We start from the raw sequence: 20,159 nt of genomic DNA on the forward strand, positions 1-20,159 counted from the left end.
CTGTTCTTTTATACAGGTGTGTGCGATCGTATATACCGGTACAGTCAACGCCCACACTTCACCCTTTAGCGTTCTCATGGTGTTCTCTACTACGTCCTCATTACAACACACAGGGCACACTGCACTATAGGGCGCGCCGTACTTTTTTGAAGAAAATCTAAGACGTTTAAGTGCGCCTTATGGTCGTGAAAATACGGTATATATGTTCCGCCAGAAGAGGGCCCTCAGTCTCGTATGCATCAGTAGCTGACGCTGCACTAGAAGTAGTGTCAGTGGTGAAGAGGCAGCATGTTGCCTTTAAGACCTACCATAGAACCAAGTCCGCCAGTGCTTATATTATATTTTTACATGCTGTAGTGCCATTTTTTGGAGCATTTCAAGTTGCTATACATCAATACAACCATTATAGCCCAAATTTTAATAATATGTATGCATTAAGTGCATAGTGATTATATAAATTGCAAAAAAGTGGAATAAACTACAAAAAAATTGAAAATCGTTTTTGTTTTTTTTAACATATATTTCTAATTAGAGAAATTTAAGAGGCTTATCCCTCAAAACTGTAAATACAAAAAAGTTGCACAAACTAGTTTCCCACCACAGGAAATTTATTTTAAGTGTCTTCATAGTTTTATTTTTGAAATACACCAATTTTCATATACTGCAGGAAAAACAAAAATAAATATTATAATGCAAATTTGCAAAATAACAGCATATGCATCAAAGTAAACTATTTCCAGCAGTGCAATGGGAGTCCTAAGCATCCCAGAAACGACACAGAAAGTCATAAAGTCAAACATAACTTTTAAAAACACCAGTATAGGGTCATAAGGCCACAATGTTAAAAAACTACATTTCCGCAAAATGACGTCACTTCCGGTTTCAGGAAGGTCATGGCGGACATGCGACAGTTCACGCTGATGGACGTAGGAAGTGTTTTGAACAGCTGATCGGATCGGCAAAGCGTTTTTCTGGAATATTATGTTTTTGTTGCTGCAGCCAGAGGAGTTGTACTTACATCTTATGCCATCAGCTCATAAGCTTGTTGTTTTATTTAACGAGTTTGATCTATGTTGAAAAAAAAAAAAAAGAAACCTCCCTTTGTTGTAATCATGACGGCCCTTTTTTGCTTATAGTATTCGTTGCCTTTGGTTCAAATCCTTCATTGATTGTTCTTTCTTTTTGTTGCTTTGTGTTTATTGTTTGTTTTTTGTTTATTTATTTTTTTTGTCTGTTTTTTTTCGCTATATTGCTCAACCGTGGTTGTTACATATTGAGATTACTGATTGTGCCTTGTATGTTATACCAAGTGTAAATAAAGTTTAAAAAAAAAAAAAAAATCTTATGCCATCAGCTTGTCCTAGGTCACAGTTTCCTTCCACATATAGCTTTGCAAAAACTGCATAAAAAGCACTTGCAGCAACAAAAACATAATATTCCAGAAACACGCTTTGCCGATCCGATCAGCTGTTCATAACCCTTCCTAGGTTGGAATAGACGTCAGCGCGAACTTTCGCATGTCCGCCATTACCTGCCCAAAACCGGAAGTAACGTCATTTTCGCGGAAATGTAGTTTTTTTTGTACTGGTGTTTTTAAAAGTTATCTTTGACTTTATGACTTTCTGTGTCGTTTCTGGGATGCTTAGGACTCATATTGCACTGCTGGAAATAGTTTATTTTGATGCATATGCTGCTTTTTTGCAAATTTGCATTATAATATTTATTTTTGTTTTTCCTGCAGTATATGTAAATTGGTGTATTTTAAAAAATAAAACTATGAAGACACTTAAAATAAATTTCCTGTGGTGGGAAACTAGTTTGTGCAACTTTTTTGTATTTACAGTTTTGAGGGATAAGCCTCTTAAATTTCTCTAACTAGAAATATATGTTAAAAAAACAAAAACGATTTTCAAATTGTTTGTAGTTTATTCCACTTTTTTGCAATTTATGTAATTACTATGCACTTAATGCATACATATTATTAGAATTTGGGCTATAATGGTTGTATTGATGTATAGGAACTTGAAATGCTCCAAAAATGGCACTACAGCATGTAAAAATATAATATGAGCTCTGGCGGACTTGGTTCTATGGTAGGTCTTAAAGGGTTAATTTGACTCATCATTTCAGACCAGAGCTGGACACTAGAGGCCACTATCGGATTTCTGTTTTAAACCAGTAAACATTGTTGTCACTGACTTGTCCCACACATGCTCATGAGTCTCTGCTTCCTACAAACACGTCTCTGCAGCCTCTGTGACTGCTGCAGTTGGTGGGAGCTCTTTTTGTGAATGTCCTGCAGGCCTGTAGGGGGCGACAAACAGGCTGTTTTAACTGTTTTAAAACTTCGAGCTGAGTGTTTGTCCATCACCATCAACAGATATAGTAGCTGCCTGTCAATCACTAGTTAAGCCCTAAAGCAGGCGTGTCCTCATGCTCTTTACTCTAATAGGACTATAGTTACAAACTGACTTGTATCTGTTACTCATGTGGAAAATAAATTATCAGACAGAAACTAAACCAAAAATAAAAAAAATACAGAGAAAGGGACTGTTCTCTCTTTCTTGGCGTCTAGTCCTCAGAATCTAAAGTTTGTAGAGTTTTTGGATGAGGTGATGTCTCTCATCGATGTTTGACCTAAATTTGATGACAGAGGTTTTATTTTCACAAAAATTTGAGTTTGCATTCATAAACACTCAGCAATCATTGAGTTCGCTCTGCTCCATAGCTTTGCGTGGAAACATGTGTAAATGAGAGTGAAACATCTGTATCTGCTGTTGTCTTCCTCCAACACGTTCAGGATCTTCAGTGAAATGTTTCCATGTTTCATGTTGGAAGTTTCTTTGTGATTCTTCCAAAGAACAGGACACAGTCCAGTCCAGCATTTTTCACCAGCATTAAAACAAATTTGGGAAATTCCCTCCACCAAAGCTTTTAGCAGCCTTATTCTCCCCTGAATGTTTTACTTCTAACACAGCGTATGTCCAATGCCATCATATTTGCTGTATCAAAAAACAAAAACAAAAATTGAATAGATTTAATAATACTAATGATTCAGTGGTTAGTAAGTGCCTCAAAGTAAGAAGGTCCTGGGTTCAAACATGTGCTGCTGTAACTTTTATTAGTCCTGATAAATGCCAACAACATTGATTCTTTTCCAGTCTCACTGACCCTCACACAGCACGTTTAATACTAACCTGTTGACTGTGCAGAGCTTTTCCTCTCACTCTGTTACTGTCAGTCTGTGTTGTGTTTGTAACCTCTTTATATTTTTATAGATTTACAGTTTTATGATCTTCGTCTCGCTACTGTCAGCTGTCATGTCCTTGTCTGTGATTGGTCAGATGCTGCCAGCTACACCTCCTTCATGTAAATGTGTTTGCAGCTACATTGACATCAGTGACCAGCTTAATGTCACTTCTCATCATCATTACTGATGTCTGGTTAAGTGAAGCCAGAATACAGGAAGGTGACTGAGGAAGTGTAACTCTGACTTGAGTCTCAGTGGAGTTTCTGTTCCCTGTGTTTGTTCAATGTTTGGGTTTTTGCTTGTGTGGTTTAAATAAGTGAATTTTCCAAAACTTCAGACATGATGACAGCCTAACATTCACCATCACTGCATGCAGGAGGAGATTATTGGTGCCATTAAAGTAGTTTAACTACAGTTTGTTCGGTTTATTTCATTTAGGATTTTTAAACCATTCCTTTAATTTGATGAAGGGGAAAAAACTGTTTTTAGATAAAATGGATGAGCTGCTAAAGTCCTCAACTTTAGGTCTCAAAGCTAATATAACTGGAAGCTTAGTCACACATTTACTCAGTAACCAATAACAGCGCTCTGCTGCACATCCATGTAAATTGAACATTTTGAGGATGATGTTTGTCAGAAAATCAACTTCTGCTTCACTGACTCAGCAGACTGACACGTTTTTTAAATTGAATCAAACATTTTCTGGTTTTCAGAGAAAATGACAATCAATATGATCAACAAATGAATCATAATGGATTCAAAGTCTAAGATCAATTTGTTTTATATCCAGATTTTCACGCAACAACAAAACATTAATAACCAAACAGTTATCCATTTTTTGTAACATGATCCATTAAACTCACTGTGCTTTCAGTTTGAGCTAATCACAGTGTTTTAACCAACATAAACTAAAAACTAAAAAGCCGAAGTGGCTCAAGAACAAGGAAATACTCAAACCACTAAAATCTCAGTTGCAGTAATGTGGGTGGAGCAGCTCAACAACAAACTGCAGGTTGGTACCAGAATCAAAGCTCCGTCCTACAGTCATTGTGTTCTTGTACTAATCTGTGTCGTGTCTTTAAACTCGCTCTTCTGCTTTCAAGGTAAACAGCTTTTATTTATTATCACTCTCAGTCACATTAGCAGCTGTGGAGATTATAGACTCTCACAGCTGGTCAACTAGATTTAATCACATGTTGGTAAATTAATTAAATTCACTGTGAACATTTCTTCTTTGCTGTTTGATGTGTCAGTGATGACGGCTGTCAGTGAATCACTTAAACACTGAAAGGAGCTGAAAACGTGATGTTTTTCAGGCAAGTTCTGCACTTTTAGGAACAACTTAATTCTGTTTAACACTGACATTGAATTTTATTTTCAAAAATATTTCTAGAAATATGAGTTTTGCATCGTTGAGTTGAGATTTCATGGAGTGATTAACTGTCTGCAGGCTGATCGTGAAGAGGAGACGTATACTGACTTCAGTCGTCAGACTGTGGGCTCGTTCTCGTCCATCATCTGAGCAGTCTTCATGGACTGGTTTCACTCTGTTTCTCTGTGGATTTTTATTCTCAGCTTGGATTTTGTTAAAGGTAAATAAGTATGTTTTTAACAGACTCTACTTTGAGTTCATTTTAAATAACAATAATTAACTGATGAGTAGTTTTAAAACACTGATTCAGTTTTATGTGTTGAAATATTTCCAGTGTGACTTTTTTAATGCTCACATGTAATTTGTAAACCATTTATTTCTTTTGTTTAAAAAAAGCATTGCAAGTTTCCCGTGACCACGAGTAGAGACACTTTAACTTCCTTTAACTAAACCTCAGCAATCGTGCATGTAAGAGGAAACTGTGAACGCCATCAGCATGCACATAGCAGCAGAAGTGAAAATCCTGCTCAAACCATGAACAGTAGTTTCCATTTTTCATATTCACAGTGAAGAGTTTTGCTTTGTTTCTCCAGCAGGACAATCCTGAAACTGTTTCAGAGTCTCTGTGTTTCCAAACTGAGCTGATAAATGTTTAAAGTAACATCTGTGTTATTAGTTGATGTTAAGCTCCATCTGCAGGAGGGACACAGTTAAAATGTCATCAGTGTTCATTTATCATGTAGCAGATCTCAGTGGGAGTGGATGTTTGCTGTGGATGTTTACAGGCTGAAATCCTTCTAATGTGACATGTTTTCAGAGCTCACATGTAAATTACAACCATCCAGTTTCTTCTTCATGATTTCAAAACCTCTCAGTGAATCAAGTTTTCTGTGAGCTGTTTAAATTGACTTTAGATTTTGGTGGATGGTCAAACTGTGGCTGCTTAACTGTGCTGACTGCAGAGATACTGAATAAGTCTGATCAACAGATTCATGATGAAAGTCATGGAAACAAAATCATCATCACAGTTATCTTGGTCAGTACTGAGATCATCTTCAGTCCCCTCCCCCCGTCTTGCCACCATGGGGAGCAGGGCTTTCAGCTGCTCTGCTCCACGACTCTGGAATTTCCTACCTCCTGATTTAAGAAATATCTCTTCCTTACTCACTCATTATTTCCTTCATGCTGAGGAAAAATCATTGTTTCCATGTTTGTCACAGCAGAACTTCATCAGATTATTGTTGTTGCTGATTTTGTAGTTTGTAGATCTGTGTTTGATCTTTTTGAACCAATCAACCAACAAAGCAGTGATTATTGACAGTGTTGTCTTTGACTCACTGTGAAAGGAGTTCTGATGTTGTAATAAGTTGTGAGTGTGTCTGCTCCTCTGTCTCCTCAACAGGATCATTTGTAGTGGATGTGACGCAGAGCTCCTATCAGGCAGAGGAGAACCACGACATCACACTGGAGTGGACGTTCACCACCAAACCAGACACGACCATCTCAGCACTGAGGATCCTCTGTAGCCTGAATAATGACTTAACTCTGTATTATCTCCTTGATGGTGTCGAGTTCTCAGAAGTTCAGGATGAAGAGTTTTCAGGACGAGTCCAGAGTGACAAAGACGCCCTCAGAGAAGGACGAATCAGACTCCAGCTGTCCAGACTCAGGACTGATGACTCAGGTCTGTACCTGTGTGAGGTGGACACAGGTTATGGCCGTGGCTACAACAGCTGCAGAGTCACCGTCTCTGGTAAGACAATTCATTTATACACGTGTTCACTGTGAGCTGTTAAAGTAGATCAAGGTTGGATCCAAACATAAAATAATTATTTGTAAATCTACCATTTAGTTTTTAGAATAGACAAAAAAAGAAAAAGGTTTTGTTTGTTTAGAAAGTTTCCACCTTCAAACATTTTCTTTTTAAATATCCTGTTTGATTAATGGAGTCGACAATATGGTGTCCCAAAACAGGATGCTGTATTTAAACATCAGAATTCTTTGTGAGGATCAAATACAGCATCACAGCAACTTAATTCACTGCCAAAATATTATATCAGATTTCAAATGTATATGAAATATAAAAAAAATATATTTTATTTTATTTCAGAATCAAAGTCTGAGAAAAAAGAAAAATCTCGGCAACCTGGAAGAATCCGACCAGATCTGGATAAAGAATCCAAAGTCAAAGGTAAAAATAAAACACAAAAATAAATGAAGTCTTTAAAGCTCACTTAAATATTAAGATAATTTATTCACTCTTTAGTACAGATAAGGCAGGTGATCTGTGGCAAAATTCAGAGCTGCATTAGCTCTAAAAATACATCAAACAAAGTAAAACCCATCCATAAACACATCCTGGGCTTCTGAGTTTTCCTTTTTTCCATTAAAAAAAAAATCTGCTTGTTTTTATCATGAATACTGAATTGTGTTTATAATGTAACTGTGGAATTTCTTCTTTTTAGTGTGGGGAATAATTATCCTTGCTGTATATATGTGTGGCTTGCTGATGCTGTGTGGATATGTGCTTCTTCTGAAATGTCTAAACCAAGTAAGTCTGTCAGAGATAAAAAAAAAAAATATTTGTGAAGTGCTGTAAATATAAAATATCAGTTCCTGTCAGTATGTTTGCTCTCAGTCAAACTTTAAAGTTTCTTAAATTATACTCGGTATAACTCAGTAAATCTTTGAATTGTCTTTCAATTTTAAACAGATTGAAACTTCCTCACACAAATCCAGGGAGTTCACGATGACGAACGTTTCAGCAGGTGAAACTCCTCATTCAGTGTCAGGACTGACAAGAACAGCTGGAAACTGTAGAGCCAGACTGTGAATAGAAACTAATCACAACAACATGTTGATATTTGGAAATTTTTAGTTTGAGGCTTGTAACAAGTTTTTACCTGAACCCGGCACAACACTCTCTCACACACACACACACACACACACACACACACACACCTCTGGGTTATGCTGGAGTTCACTTCATTTACAGTGTTTGGAGCTGAAGTCTTGGATCAGCTCCTGTGTGGCCCTGTAGCTCCAACCAGCTCTCACTCAGCTCTGTCCCACTCTGCTGCTTACTGAACAAGGTAACGAGATGTTCAGTAAGTTGGTGTCAAGAACCAGCGGAGGGAAACATTTGAATCCAGGGCTTCAGTCTCATGTTGACATCTTTCAACTCATTCTGAGACAAACCAGCTGGATCGAGTTGAACAAGATTTCCAAAACTTTAAAGAATCTGTGATTTATATTGATTTTAAGTGGGTTTAAAGAAACCTGCTATGAATGATGAGTGGGGGAATAGATAAACTGAACAGCACGATATAAACTCTGACTGGATGTTTCAGTGACATCGTTAAAAAAATCTGTTTGTCAGAAAAAAATCTGATTTCTGACAAACAGCATTTCTGCAGATCAGTCAGTAGATGGCAGCATCCTGTTAATCTGCCTGCACAATGTTGTTTATATTATATTTATAGTAAACATGCATACTGGTTTGTACACAGTGTGTATATTATTTATATTGTTTCCTTAAATGAATAAACTTGATCAACAAAACCACTTCAGGTGTTTGATGTGTTTTTAATTTTAATTTTTATTCCAGACTGAACATAAAACTTTTTAATCGTTTGTTCTGCTGCTGTATTTTTAATATAACAGCATGTTTTCTAAATTATATATGATGCTGAAGGTTGGGGACGACAGCTTTAAGCTACAAATAGTTTAGAAGTGCTGGAGTATGTGATGGTTTACAGTACATACAGTAGTTTATAGTCACAGTCATTTAGGAAACAGGGCAGTAACAGGCTCTGTGCTGCACTGGCTCTGACTTGACTTATTGATTTGATATATTCAGATGTAACTGTCCATATAAATGTGATGATTACTGAAGTGTTTCATATCAGCTGGTGATGTCCTCACAGTTCCTCCCCTGCACAGTCTCTGTGTCCTCGCTGTCTACTGAATGAACCTCAGCTGTTGATGCTGATGTGAGGACCGACTCACCGACAGATAACTGCAGTCTGGATACTGAGAGGTTAAACTAGCTGAGGGCATCTCTCCTCCCTCTGCTTTCTCTTTATTCATCGACCTTCATCATCAACATCAGAGCTTCGGTAATAAAAGCTTAACACAAATTTATACAACTTGAAATTTGATTTCAGGAACTGAACACATGATGTCTGGATGTAAACTGGACAAGACATCTATGAATATACTTTAAAAATCTTTTTTCTGTAATTGAATTTTTTTAGGGACATCTTAAATTCAAATCCATCAGTGAACTCTTCCTCTCAGAAAGACTCCAAGATCTTGGTCAGGTTTATGTTCCCAATCCAAAGTTTTTCCCAGGATAGAGCTGCTCTCACCTGCAGCTAATTTATTTCTTGTTTCTAACCCTCGATCAGTGTCCAGTGTAGAAATACTCCTGTTCTTCTTGTTGTATATAAATCTGCTTTGTTCTGTTTTTAAAATGTTTACTTCTGCTCTGTTGCCTGAATATGATCAGCTCTGCCTCTTGTGTCCTGTAGCTCTGCACTGCACACAGCTGTGACAACAACTCAGTATGAAAGATCTGGGTTAAGTGATGGACATGGAAATATATTTGTTAATAACGAACTGTATATAAGGGAGAGGGGTTGAAATAAAAGTAATTTAAAACAATAATTAAAGTCAGGCATTATTTCTTCCACATTTAAATGTTATGGTGTAAAAACTAAAAGGTAAAGGCAATTTTATTTCACAATTTACATTTTTGTGTGATCATTTCATGACCACAGTGGAAAAGCTATTTAAGATTTAATGGCCCTGTACAATAAACAATACTGAAATGTAACAAATATGAAATACATTTTAACACTTTATTATTTCTTCCTGTGTGTGTAGCCTGCAGAGACTATTGTTACCAACTCAGACAAAAAGGAAAACACACCACAGCTAAATCCAGGAACAGAGAAATAACAAGGTCATCAACAGATCTGCCTGAAAGAGAACTGAATGTGTCGACTGTTTAATTTGGCCACCATATCTCAGTGAAGGGGCTACTTCATAGTATATGTGAGGAAAAATCCAAGAAATCTGAGAAGTCCAAAGTTAAGAGAAGAAGAAGGTGTAAGGTGATGAGTTTTTCACGTTAAGATGTTGATTCAAGATTCAACAAGTTTATTGTCATATAATATTTCAATAATATAGTGTCTGCATGGAAAAAACAGACTTAAACCCTGAGACACCTGAGGGATAAACTACACCTTAATTTTGCATAAAATAGCTCTGATTGGATGTTGTGAAGTGTTTTCTCACTGCTCTACCAGCTGAATCCATCACTGGGACAGTCTACAGAGGAGGAAACATCAGTTTCAGTTTCATCTGAAAACACCCTCTCCTGCATATCACTCTGATTTATAATACAGTCCATCGTGGTGATTACTTAAAGGGTTTTTCCATTTCAGTGTAGCTCCTGATGAAGTAATGAAAAAAAATGATTTAAAAATGAATGATTCTATATTTGACAAATGTCAGACTGACTTTGTGTTTTTAAAACTTTTAAAACTGCATAAGAGGAAAAAAAATATTGAAATGAAACTAGTGACACGTAAACAGAGATCATAAATATTTAACACTTGAAAATGTAAATGCCACAGATCCATTTCTTTTATCAAAAGGACAAAACTTGGGTTCAGTTTTTGAAAGTATGAAAACTGAAAGACACAAATATTATTATCCAAGTTAAAGCTGCAGATGTCTTTATTTTTGATGAAGTCCTGGATATATTTCTGTTGATCAGGACACAAGGACTCAATACATCGACCCAGGGTTTCCCACCCAGCTAGTAGCACATTCATTATTATTTTATTAGTCCTTTATTTATCCAGGTATCAAGTCAGTGAAACCTGTCACTACTGGTAACATGAGGCAATCTCTGGACTCTACAGTAGTTGTACAGTCCAGCTCCTCCAGGATATCACATCAGTGCGTACCATTGCCAGAAGGCTTGCTGTGTCTGCCAGTAAAGCCTCAAGAGCATGGAGGAGATTCAAGGAGACAGGCAGGTACTCAGGGGAGCTGGACGGGGCAACAGAAAGTCCTTAAACCATCAGCAGGACAGATACCTGATGGTTTGTGCACAGAGGAACAGGATGAGCACTGCCAGAGATACAAAATGATCTCAGCAGGTCACTGGTAATTTCTTGTGCAAACAACCAGAAACAGACTCATATTCATTGAATAAATAGTAATGCAGAATGATTGAATCTCTAACTGCAGGATTACATTCTTAACCTTGATAAATATTATATGTGTATTAAAATACAATTTGTGTTTCTTTTGTTGTTCTTTTGTATGTTGGTAACAGAAAATAAGTGCAGGTTGTCTCATTCGGCTTTGGATATGAGGGATTGTTTATATGTTTTAGATGTACTTGTCTTAAACTGCACTCTGCATGTTAGTATAGATCACCATTGTTGCTGTTGCGCAAATGTTTATTTACAGTTTTGGGGGAATTAAATTAATTATTAGCAGTGTGTCAATGACAGTGATAACAGGAATGAGTGATTAACTCTGACACTGAAACAAGATTAAATCACTAGAGAATTTTAGCTAACCTCTTGGTATATAGGGAATTTTCAGTGAATGAGCTGATGTGTGTTATCATCTTAGTTTGTAAGAAAGTGTTCAGTGTTTGTTTACAGTACAGGTCATGTTGTAGTTGAGTGAGGAGGACAGACAGACAGTGAAGTTTGCTGGATAAACAATAGTTATATTTCAGTGTCCTTTTTCATGTGTTTCATGGATGCTTTACGCGGTTTCCAGTAGCACACTTAAAAAATGTAAGTACATAAAAGTCTCTGAATGATCGTTGTCCTGTGGCCCTCACCTCCTTGCTGATGAAGGCCATGGAGAAGATCGTAAAACAGCACATCGTAAGAGCAACTGACCCCCTGATGGACCCACTCCAGTTTGCTTACCATGCACGCAGAGGTGTCGATGATGCAAAAAATCTTCATCTTGGACTCCATCCACAAACATCTGGAGCTCCCTGACTCCTCCACCAGACTTCTGTTTGCTGATTGCAAACAGCCTCATATCCTGGCCACTAAACTTTCCACCTGATTTCACCTGGATGATCAGCTGATCCTGTGGATATTGGACTTTTTGACCAACAGGACTCAGAAAGTTTGGGTCAACAACTCTCTCTCCGGTCTCCATTCCACCTCCACTGGCTCCCCCCAGGGCTGTGTGCTCTCCCCCCGCTCTTCATCCTCTACACTGATGACTGCAGATCCACACAGCCCAACTGTCACCTGGTTAAATATGCTCAGTTCTCCTGTCACTGCTGTCAGGATCCTCACAACACCACGGGGCTGCTCTTCAGGAGTTTGTAGAGTGGTGTGACAGCTCCAAACTTGAACTGAAAGTGAGCAAAACCAAAGAGATGGTGGTGACCTTCTCCAGTAGGCAGAGGGATCTGGCTGCTTCAGTCACCACTAGTGGTGCAACGGATCAAAAATCTCACGGTTCGGATCGGATCACAGTTTTAGGTCACGGATTGGATCAATTTTCGGATCAGCAAAAAGAAAAAAAAGAAAAAAATTCGACTCGCCATTTACTTATTTAAGTATTTTTTGCCTATTAAAAAACATTCAACTGAAGACTCATTCCACGCACTTATATAAAAACAAATTAAGGTGCAATATGGACATTATGGACCATGCTGGGCAGCCTCTGCATCCTCTGCACACGGCCATAAACAACCAGAGGAGTCTGTTCAGTGACAGGTTGCTTCTCCCAAAGTCAAGGACCAGCAGACTTAAAAAGTCCTTTGTCCCACACGCCATCAAACTGTTTAACTCCTCACTGGAGGGGAAACGGGGACAGAGGAGGGGGGAACAAGTAGCTGTAGTGCCTTTTCACTGTGCAATAGTTTTTGTTAATATCCAACGATATTGACAAAAACAATACTTGAAATGTGCCGTTCCCTTGTATTCTTATTCCTATTTATATTGTATTTATATATGTATTTATATTTGTTTATATATGGTATATTTCTGCTCACATTTTCCAACTTCTGTCGGTGCTGTGCTACTGGAAACTGAATTTCGCGGAGGAACCCACCCGAGGGATAAATAAAGTTTCATCTAATCTAATGAAATGTATAGGGCAGTGCAGGGCTTTGTATCTACCTCTCCGCTGTGATATAATGAGCGGTCACGGTCACGTGGCTTTCCGTTGCCCTGGAGCTCCACCCATTTGTAGTTAGAGCAACAGAAGATGCCTGGGACAGTTCAGCCATAACTTTAGACTTTTCCTGCTCATACATGCTTGGAACGATCTTGTCACACTGAAGTGGACGCACAACGAGATATCATAGCGTGGCTCAAGCACGTTCATCACAGTTTAAACCCCTTGTTTTGCACAACGGAATACGGCCTCCCGTCTGCAGCTAAACACCCCATTAGCTTTTGTAATAGCTTTAGCCCGGTCAGACTGGGGCAGCAAAGGGCTGCTTAACCCTTTAAAACCGGTCGGAGCAGGCACGCTTAGTTTTGCGTAACTATTGTTAAATCCCGGTAGCACTGCAATCACGTAAGCTAGCGCAATTATTTTTTTTGCATATGAAACCGGAGGAGTTGTACTTACATCTTATGCCATCAGCTTGTCCTAGGTCACAGTTTCCTTCCACATATAGCTTTGCAAAAATTGCATAAAAAGCACTTGCAACAACAAAAACATAATATTCCAGAAACACGGTTTGCCGATCCGATCAGCTGTTCGTAACACTTCCTACGTCCATCAGCGCGACCTATCGCATATCCACCGTGACCTGCCTGGAACCGGAAGTGATGTCATTTTGCGGAAATGTAGTGGGGTTTTTTTACCATCAGGGCCTCATGAGCCTATACTGGTGTTTTTAAAAGTTATGTTTGACTTTATGACTTTCTGTGTTGTTTCTGGGATGCTGAGGACTCATATTGCACTGCTGGAAATAGTTTATTTTGATGCATATGCTGTTTGTTCTGCAAATTTGCATTATAATACTTATTTTCGTTTTTCTGCAGTATATAAAAATTGGTGTATTTCAAAAATATGACTATAACTATATAACTATGAAGACACTTGAAATAAATTTCCTGTGGTGGGAAACTATTTTGTGCAACTTTTTTGTATTTACAGTTTTGAGGGATAAGCCTCTTAAATTTCTCTAACTAGAAATATATGTTAAAAAAACAAAAACGATTCTCAATTTTTTTGTAGTTTATTGCACTTTTTTGCAATTTACATATTATTAAAATTTGGGCTATAATGGTTGTATTGATGTATATCAACTTGAAATGCTCCCAAAAATGGCACTACAGCATGTAAAAATATAATATAAGCTCTGGCGGACTTGGTGCTATGGTAGGTCTTAAAGGGATAAATGCCGCAAACTCCTCTACTCCGCTACTTGGACCGCTAGCGCTGCCAATAACTACCCCTTGACAAACTGACCACACGCACCATACACATACTTTTTTTTTTCCTTTTTACGAATCTTCGGATCATGTGCGTACCGAACCGTGGAGTGGGATCGGTTCGGATTTCGTGTCAACCATGATCCGTTGCACCACTAGTCACCACCACCGTCCACAGGAAGCCAGTGGAGGTATACATATGTACGAATACCTGGGAACCATCTTTGACAACCTCCTGAAATTCTCTGCCAACACAGAGGAGATTCTCAGGAGGTGCCACCAACGGCTATACCTCCTTAGGAAACTCAACTCCTTTGGAGTCAGCACACCCATCATAATGACTTTCTACTATGCCTTCCTGGAAAGCATCATGACCTTCTCCATCACCTGCTGGTTCCACTCCCTCAGCCTTCAGGACAGGAACAGACTGCAGCACACTGCACTGTGCTCTAAAATCATTGGCCTGCCTGTCAGAACTCAGCACAGGTTTTCAGCCAACAGGCCCTCAGACAGGCAACCTGAATCATAAACGACCCCTCTCGTGTTCTTCACCCCGCATTTCAATGGTTTCCCTCTGGGCGACACCTCCGCTGCATTTCCTGAAGGACTGAGAGGAGGAGAGCCACCTTTGTCCCCAAAGCCACTCTGCTTTTTAACTCGAGCAGATAAGAACATTTTCCATGCCAGAAACATAAACTGCTCTACATTCTTTTTATACTGCCGACACTTTATTCACTTTTAGTCACTTTAATTTTAAAACTGTGTAATTTTAAAACTGTATATTCTGTATATTCAGTGCATCTATTATCTCAGTCTTATTGCCTGTTCTTATTGTTCTTATCTTCGATGTTATGCTGCTCTGTTGTATGTTAATTTCCCTTTGGGGATAAATCAAGTCTTTCTGATTCTGGTACATCCTCATCATTGAAAGAGTGTCCACTGGCCTGTAGGTGTAAATAGACTGCAGAGTCCTGGCCTGATGAGGTAGCTCTTGTGTGTTGTGCCATCCACTTTGCCAGAGGTTGTTTGGTTTCTCTGATGTATAAATCCTGGCAATCCTCCTGGCACTTAACAGCGTACACTATGTTACTCTGTTGTGAATCAGATCCATGTGGTGGACCAGTTTTTGGCGCAGTATGTTTTGGGATAAGTAAGATTACATCAGTACAGATGGAGCAGGTTTTCAGCTTTTGCAACATGAATGTCTATAAAAACCTATGAAAACTGAGTCACCGTTACATTTCCAGTTTTATTTACCTCAGTGTTCAGAGCACCAGATGGTACTTTGTGTCTGACAGATAAAACTAAATTCCTTTTAGTTTCTTTAATGGTATTCAGACACTAAAGGAACCTTAAAACTCAGTGATTCTCAAGAAAGTTCTGCATTTACAATGAGCCAACTTTTTCTGTCAAGTAAGGTTTGTCATTAATATTTTTATTTCTAATATAACCAGTGTTGAGCAAGTTACTTTGAAAAAGTAATTAATTAGAGTTACTAGTTACTTCTTCTGAGTTACAATATTCTAAAAGTAATTAATTACTTGAAATTAATTGAAAAGTAACTATTACTTTACTTTAAAAAAACGTTTAACCCTCTGGGGTCCAGGGTATAATTGGCCATTTTTTAATACTTTTGATTTGACCTCCACATTTCACCTTCAAAAACTATTTACTTTGCCTTGTTTGGTATCATTCTTTTCAGCACAACCTCACGTGTCTGAATTTATGGTTATGTTTTCATTTTGACATACTGTATTAACACAATTGATCTAAAATCAGACAAAAACATATAACCTGAGTATAAAAAGTTATATTTTTTTACTGTAACAACCACAAACATGTTTAATGAATCATATTTCATAACTTTAAATGCAAATATAAATTGTCAATTTTAAAATCGTATGCACAAGTTTTGCAAACAACAAATTTATTTGCAGCCATTTACCTTTTGCCCTCTTTTTTAAATAACCATTTCAAACTATTTACAGAACAATCAGCTGTTCTTCAATAAGATGCCACAAATTATTTGTGCCACTCCAAAAAAATCATTTCTGTCCACTATAAAGGAGAACATCACAGCCTGATACCTGCAGGTCTGACAGCAGCAGGTGTATCACTCCTGTTTCTACCTGGAGACAGCAGTCGCCTCATTGTTCTGACACACAACACAAAACTATCCACAACACTACACACTAACTACACAAGACAACACATTAACTACACACTCCAAACACGCTAAACGTCACAAATCTCTCACATCTCAAAACTCGCGCTCTCTCTTTTTCTGCTCTCTCTCTCTCACTCTCTCTCTCTTGCTCTCTTTAAGTCACTCCTAAAACTTCCTGTTTTTTGGGGGGGGGGGGTTTGGTCATAAGCAGAGAAACGCGGCCGCACTGCATTTTCTTGTTAGTAACTGTAATGGCGTTGTAACGATAGGAATAGCAATTAGTTAGATTACTCGTTACTGAAAAAAGTAACGCCGTTACTTGTAACGTCGTTATTCCCATCACTGCTAATTACATAGAAACAGATAGATATGCCTTTGCCAACACTTTTTAAAGAAAGGAAACAACAGATGAAAGAGTTGATCACTAAACTGAAAAGTCATAAAATAGTGTTGGTCCATTTGAAGCTGAGGCTCCGGAGCATATTAAAAAAACAAACAAACAAAAAAACACTCCATGCTTCAGAAACACTGTGGCACAGCTTGGTTCATCTGAACAAAGTCACATGATCAGTGACAAACTAACCTTCAATCAGTACATCACTGCTTCAGTGCTAGATTCAGTGGTTCATAAAGAAGTGATTGGCAGGATTTGTGTCGTGTTGTGTTGTGTTGATTTTGTGCGAGAGATAGTGAACCAGTGTGCCGCAAATTAGCGACATGGAGCCAGCGAGGAAGAGAGGACATCCTGCTGTTTCATCAATGAAAAACATCAATAGCAAATTTACTCCCGGCCTAAAATGTACATAAGAAATGCACCTTAAATATAGTTGTAATTATACAATTTAAAATATACACACATATACCTGACACTGGTTAATTACATAATCATGTGAAGGGACGTCAAAGTACAAGTACGAGTATCCTCCCAGCCTGTTATATGACAGTTTTGTACAACGTTTTTGTAACTACAGGAGTCCAACAAAGAATGGCCACGCATCATACTGATGTCTTTGGAAATTTCTTTCTTTCTCTCTCACTCTTGTCTTGAGACACCGTGAAAATTGAAGAAACACAAAGTTTACAACATAAATATTTTGAGCTTATCAGTCTCTCATATCAGTGTCCATAAACAGCCTTGTGCAAGTAGAGCAGAAAAAATGCAAAATGATGGATATCACTAAAATGTCCTCTTATTGAGAGTGTAGAGCACGTATGCAACATTATACAAACAATATACATGAAACCATACCATGTGCGCTTCTTGGACCACATGCAGAATAACATTAACGTTGAGGCTGTAGATGCATCTGTAGCTCCGTATCCATGCTAGCTCCACAATGCCATGGTTGTGCTCTCAACCAAACCCTGGTCATGTGACCATTACAAACTCTACCTCATACAAACTCTACAGCACTTTACATATTGAACAAACCCATATTTTGTAATCACATATTTTAGACATGTTTTTTAATTAATGTTACACTTTTATCATCTTCTCTTATAAATAAATGAACTAAATTAAGCATGAATCTATCACAGAAACATATGAAATAACCAGGGACAGTTAAAATTTTATATCATGTATTTTTCATTTATTGAAAAAAATCATCAAAAAGGCTAAAACATGGGTGCCGGTTTAGCCCAGTACATTGACCGGGTGACCGCATGCGGATCATACAACTGAGCAGCCGACCCATGGCAAAGGGTGTCCCCTTCTCTCTGCCTCTGCTTTACTCTATCTATCAAATAAAGCTGAAAAAAAAAAGGCTAAATCATACACCCTGCCTCCTTCCTCAAAGTCAGATGGCTGCAATACTGCTGTAACTTTGAGTATAGGTTAGGTAAGTGTTACCAGCAGTAATGTTTTAGTTTCTATTAGTTTAGTTTTCCATGACTAGCCTGAATCCAAGGACCTTTAGGGTGTCTGCTGTCCTATTTAACTTGTTGCAGTTGCCGTTTGCTGTCCATGTAGATTGTACTTTTTCTTTCTCAGGAAACAGGTTTTTCTCTGGAATAACAAAGTATGTTAAAATCTTTTAAATCACCTTTCTTCCCCAGTAGTAGATTCCCTTAATGCACTGAGCTGATACCATTTTATGATTTGATATTTGTGTTAACATGAATTTAAACAGATGTAACCAACAAAGTGACCAGTAGGGTGCAGTTCTGACTTTTTGGTTCCTAAAAAGTCAGAACTGGATAAAGATTTTATCTCTTTATCCTGTTTATATTCTTATTAGGTTATATCTCGAGTGTTTCCTCGGAGGGGGCTCTCTGCACCGGGGCTGTGATCGACTGTGGCTGCTGGGGCTCTGTGGGTCTTCTCAGCCTGGCTGGGGGGCTTGTTTGCCTCCCTCCTGCTGTGTGCCCAGCCTGGAGGCTGCGGTCTGTGACTGGCTCCCGGTGCAGACGGCTTCCTGTGATAGTGTTTCCTCACTTGGCTAATGTGTACCCAGCTTAATATCATTCTTTAAGTGTGTGTGTGTGTGGGGGGGGGGGAATGTGTGTATTCATGATCATTTCTGTTAATGAGAGTGTGGGAAGTGAGTGGGAGGGTGGGGTGGGCTGCTTTTAACCATGTAAAGCACTTTGTGCTACAGTTTTTTTTTTTTTTGTATGAAAAGTGCTTTATAAATAAAGATTGATTGATTGATTGAATTAATTATTTAACTCTTTTTTTTTTTAGCTGTTGTTGACGCCCAACTGATGCCTCACACAAAACAAATTCATACACTGCTGGGTATTCTATATCTATAACAGTATAGCACGATCTTTCATTAGACTTATATCAAGGGAAGGTTTGGCATGGACAGAAGGGACATGTCCCCACCAATATCCAGCAATTATTGAATTGTCCCCACCAATAATTTGATCTCTTCGAGTAAAGAAAAACAAAACCGACAGAAAGAAAAAAAAAACGATCTGGTAGCTTCTCATTCACCTTGCAGTGCAGAAAGAGTTAAATTACATTCTCTACTGGAGTCCTACCTCATGTGACAAATATGGCCAATGTGATTGGCTGTGCCTTTTAGGGAGCTCTGTTTAGTTTTACCAGCAGCAAGCCTGCGCTGCGAGGACCTGCAAGGAGGAGAGGAGGATGGCAGCAAAAAGGAAGAACCTGGATATAACAAAGTCGTTTTCAAAGAAACCTGTAAGTCACTTAAAGTCAAGTTCACTAGTGATGGGATTTCCGGCTCTTTTTAGAGAACCGGATCTTTCGGCCCAGCTCACTAAAAAGAGCCGGCTCTTTTGGCTCCGAAACGGCTCTTCAGCTTGTTTTGTTGCTTTAATTAATTGATTATTAACAATAATATAAAATTATGCATAAAAGGAATTACTAATGTAAAAAAAAGTGGTTTTATTTATATATGTTTATATATAAATATATACAGTGGCCCCTAGAGACAAAACATGTAAAAACTCCAAAAAGCACGTACAAACTCCAAAACACATTTCTAGCGTTAACTGAACTTCAAAACAGAGCTACCTAGATCACTTAAATTACACAATTGAAAGCATATGTGTATTGTTTGTGTATTTATACACAAGCCCTCATATATATTCAAATAATTTAAAAAAAAAGTTCATTTACCTGTTACTACCACACACCAAATCCGGTCGTTGGTACTTCCTGGCTTGTGTAGCCACTAGGTAACAAAAGCTCAACACTGCGCCTAGCATTCTGGAGCACTTCTGTTGTCTTTTGTACGTGTTTTGGAGTTTTTTACGTGTTTTGAAGTTTGTACGTGCTTCGTCTTTAGCGGCCACTGTAAATATACTTTTATTTAGTCACTCCACATAAAATGTAATAAATAAATCATATAATACAAAAACCAACTAGTCACAGTTCAACTTTTAATCTCATCTTTTTCCTTTTAAACCAATTTAAAATGAAACAACACAAAACACTGCAAACCACAA

The 20,159-nt window shown here is 38.1% G+C and overlaps 1 protein-coding gene across 2 annotated transcripts; it reads left to right on the plus strand.

The window, feature by feature from the left end:
• Positions 1–4,182: 4,182 nt before the first annotated feature.
• LOC116319333 lies at positions 4,183–8,186 on the plus strand. Of its 2 annotated transcripts, XM_039610517.1 has the most exons (7): positions 4,187–4,353; positions 4,504–4,566; positions 4,701–4,842; positions 6,025–6,375; positions 6,733–6,813; positions 7,088–7,173; positions 7,336–8,186. In XM_039610517.1, the coding sequence occupies exons 3-7, from the start codon at positions 4,782–4,784 to the stop codon at positions 7,453–7,455; spliced, it is 699 nt and encodes a 232-aa protein (XP_039466451.1). In that variant the 5' UTR covers positions 4,187–4,353; positions 4,504–4,566; positions 4,701–4,781; the 3' UTR covers positions 7,456–8,186. The 2 variants fall into 2 exon arrangements, with proteins under 2 accessions (XP_031594487.2, XP_039466451.1); XM_031738627.2 differs by lacking the exon at positions 4,504–4,566 and having other exon boundaries at positions 4,183–4,353.
• The last annotated feature ends 11,973 nt before the right edge of the window (positions 8,187–20,159 follow it).

Source organism: Oreochromis aureus, linkage group 3 (assembly GCF_013358895.1).
Source record: "Oreochromis aureus strain Israel breed Guangdong linkage group 3, ZZ_aureus, whole genome shotgun sequence".
NCBI classification, from domain to species: Eukaryota; Metazoa; Chordata; class Actinopteri; order Cichliformes; family Cichlidae; genus Oreochromis; species Oreochromis aureus.

Coding starts and splice junctions, on each gene's coding strand:
- LOC116319333 (XM_031738627.2), top strand. CDS start 4,782: ATGGACTGGTTTCACTCTGTTTCTCTGTGGATTTTTATTCTCAGCTTG. Junction 6,376..6,732: donor CTGCAGAGTCACCGTCTCTG/GTAAGACAATTC, acceptor ATTTTATTTCAG/AATCAAAGTCTGAGAAAAAA. Junction 7,174..7,335: donor TTCTGAAATGTCTAAACCAA/GTAAGTCTGTCA, acceptor AATTTTAAACAG/ATTGAAACTTCCTCACACAA.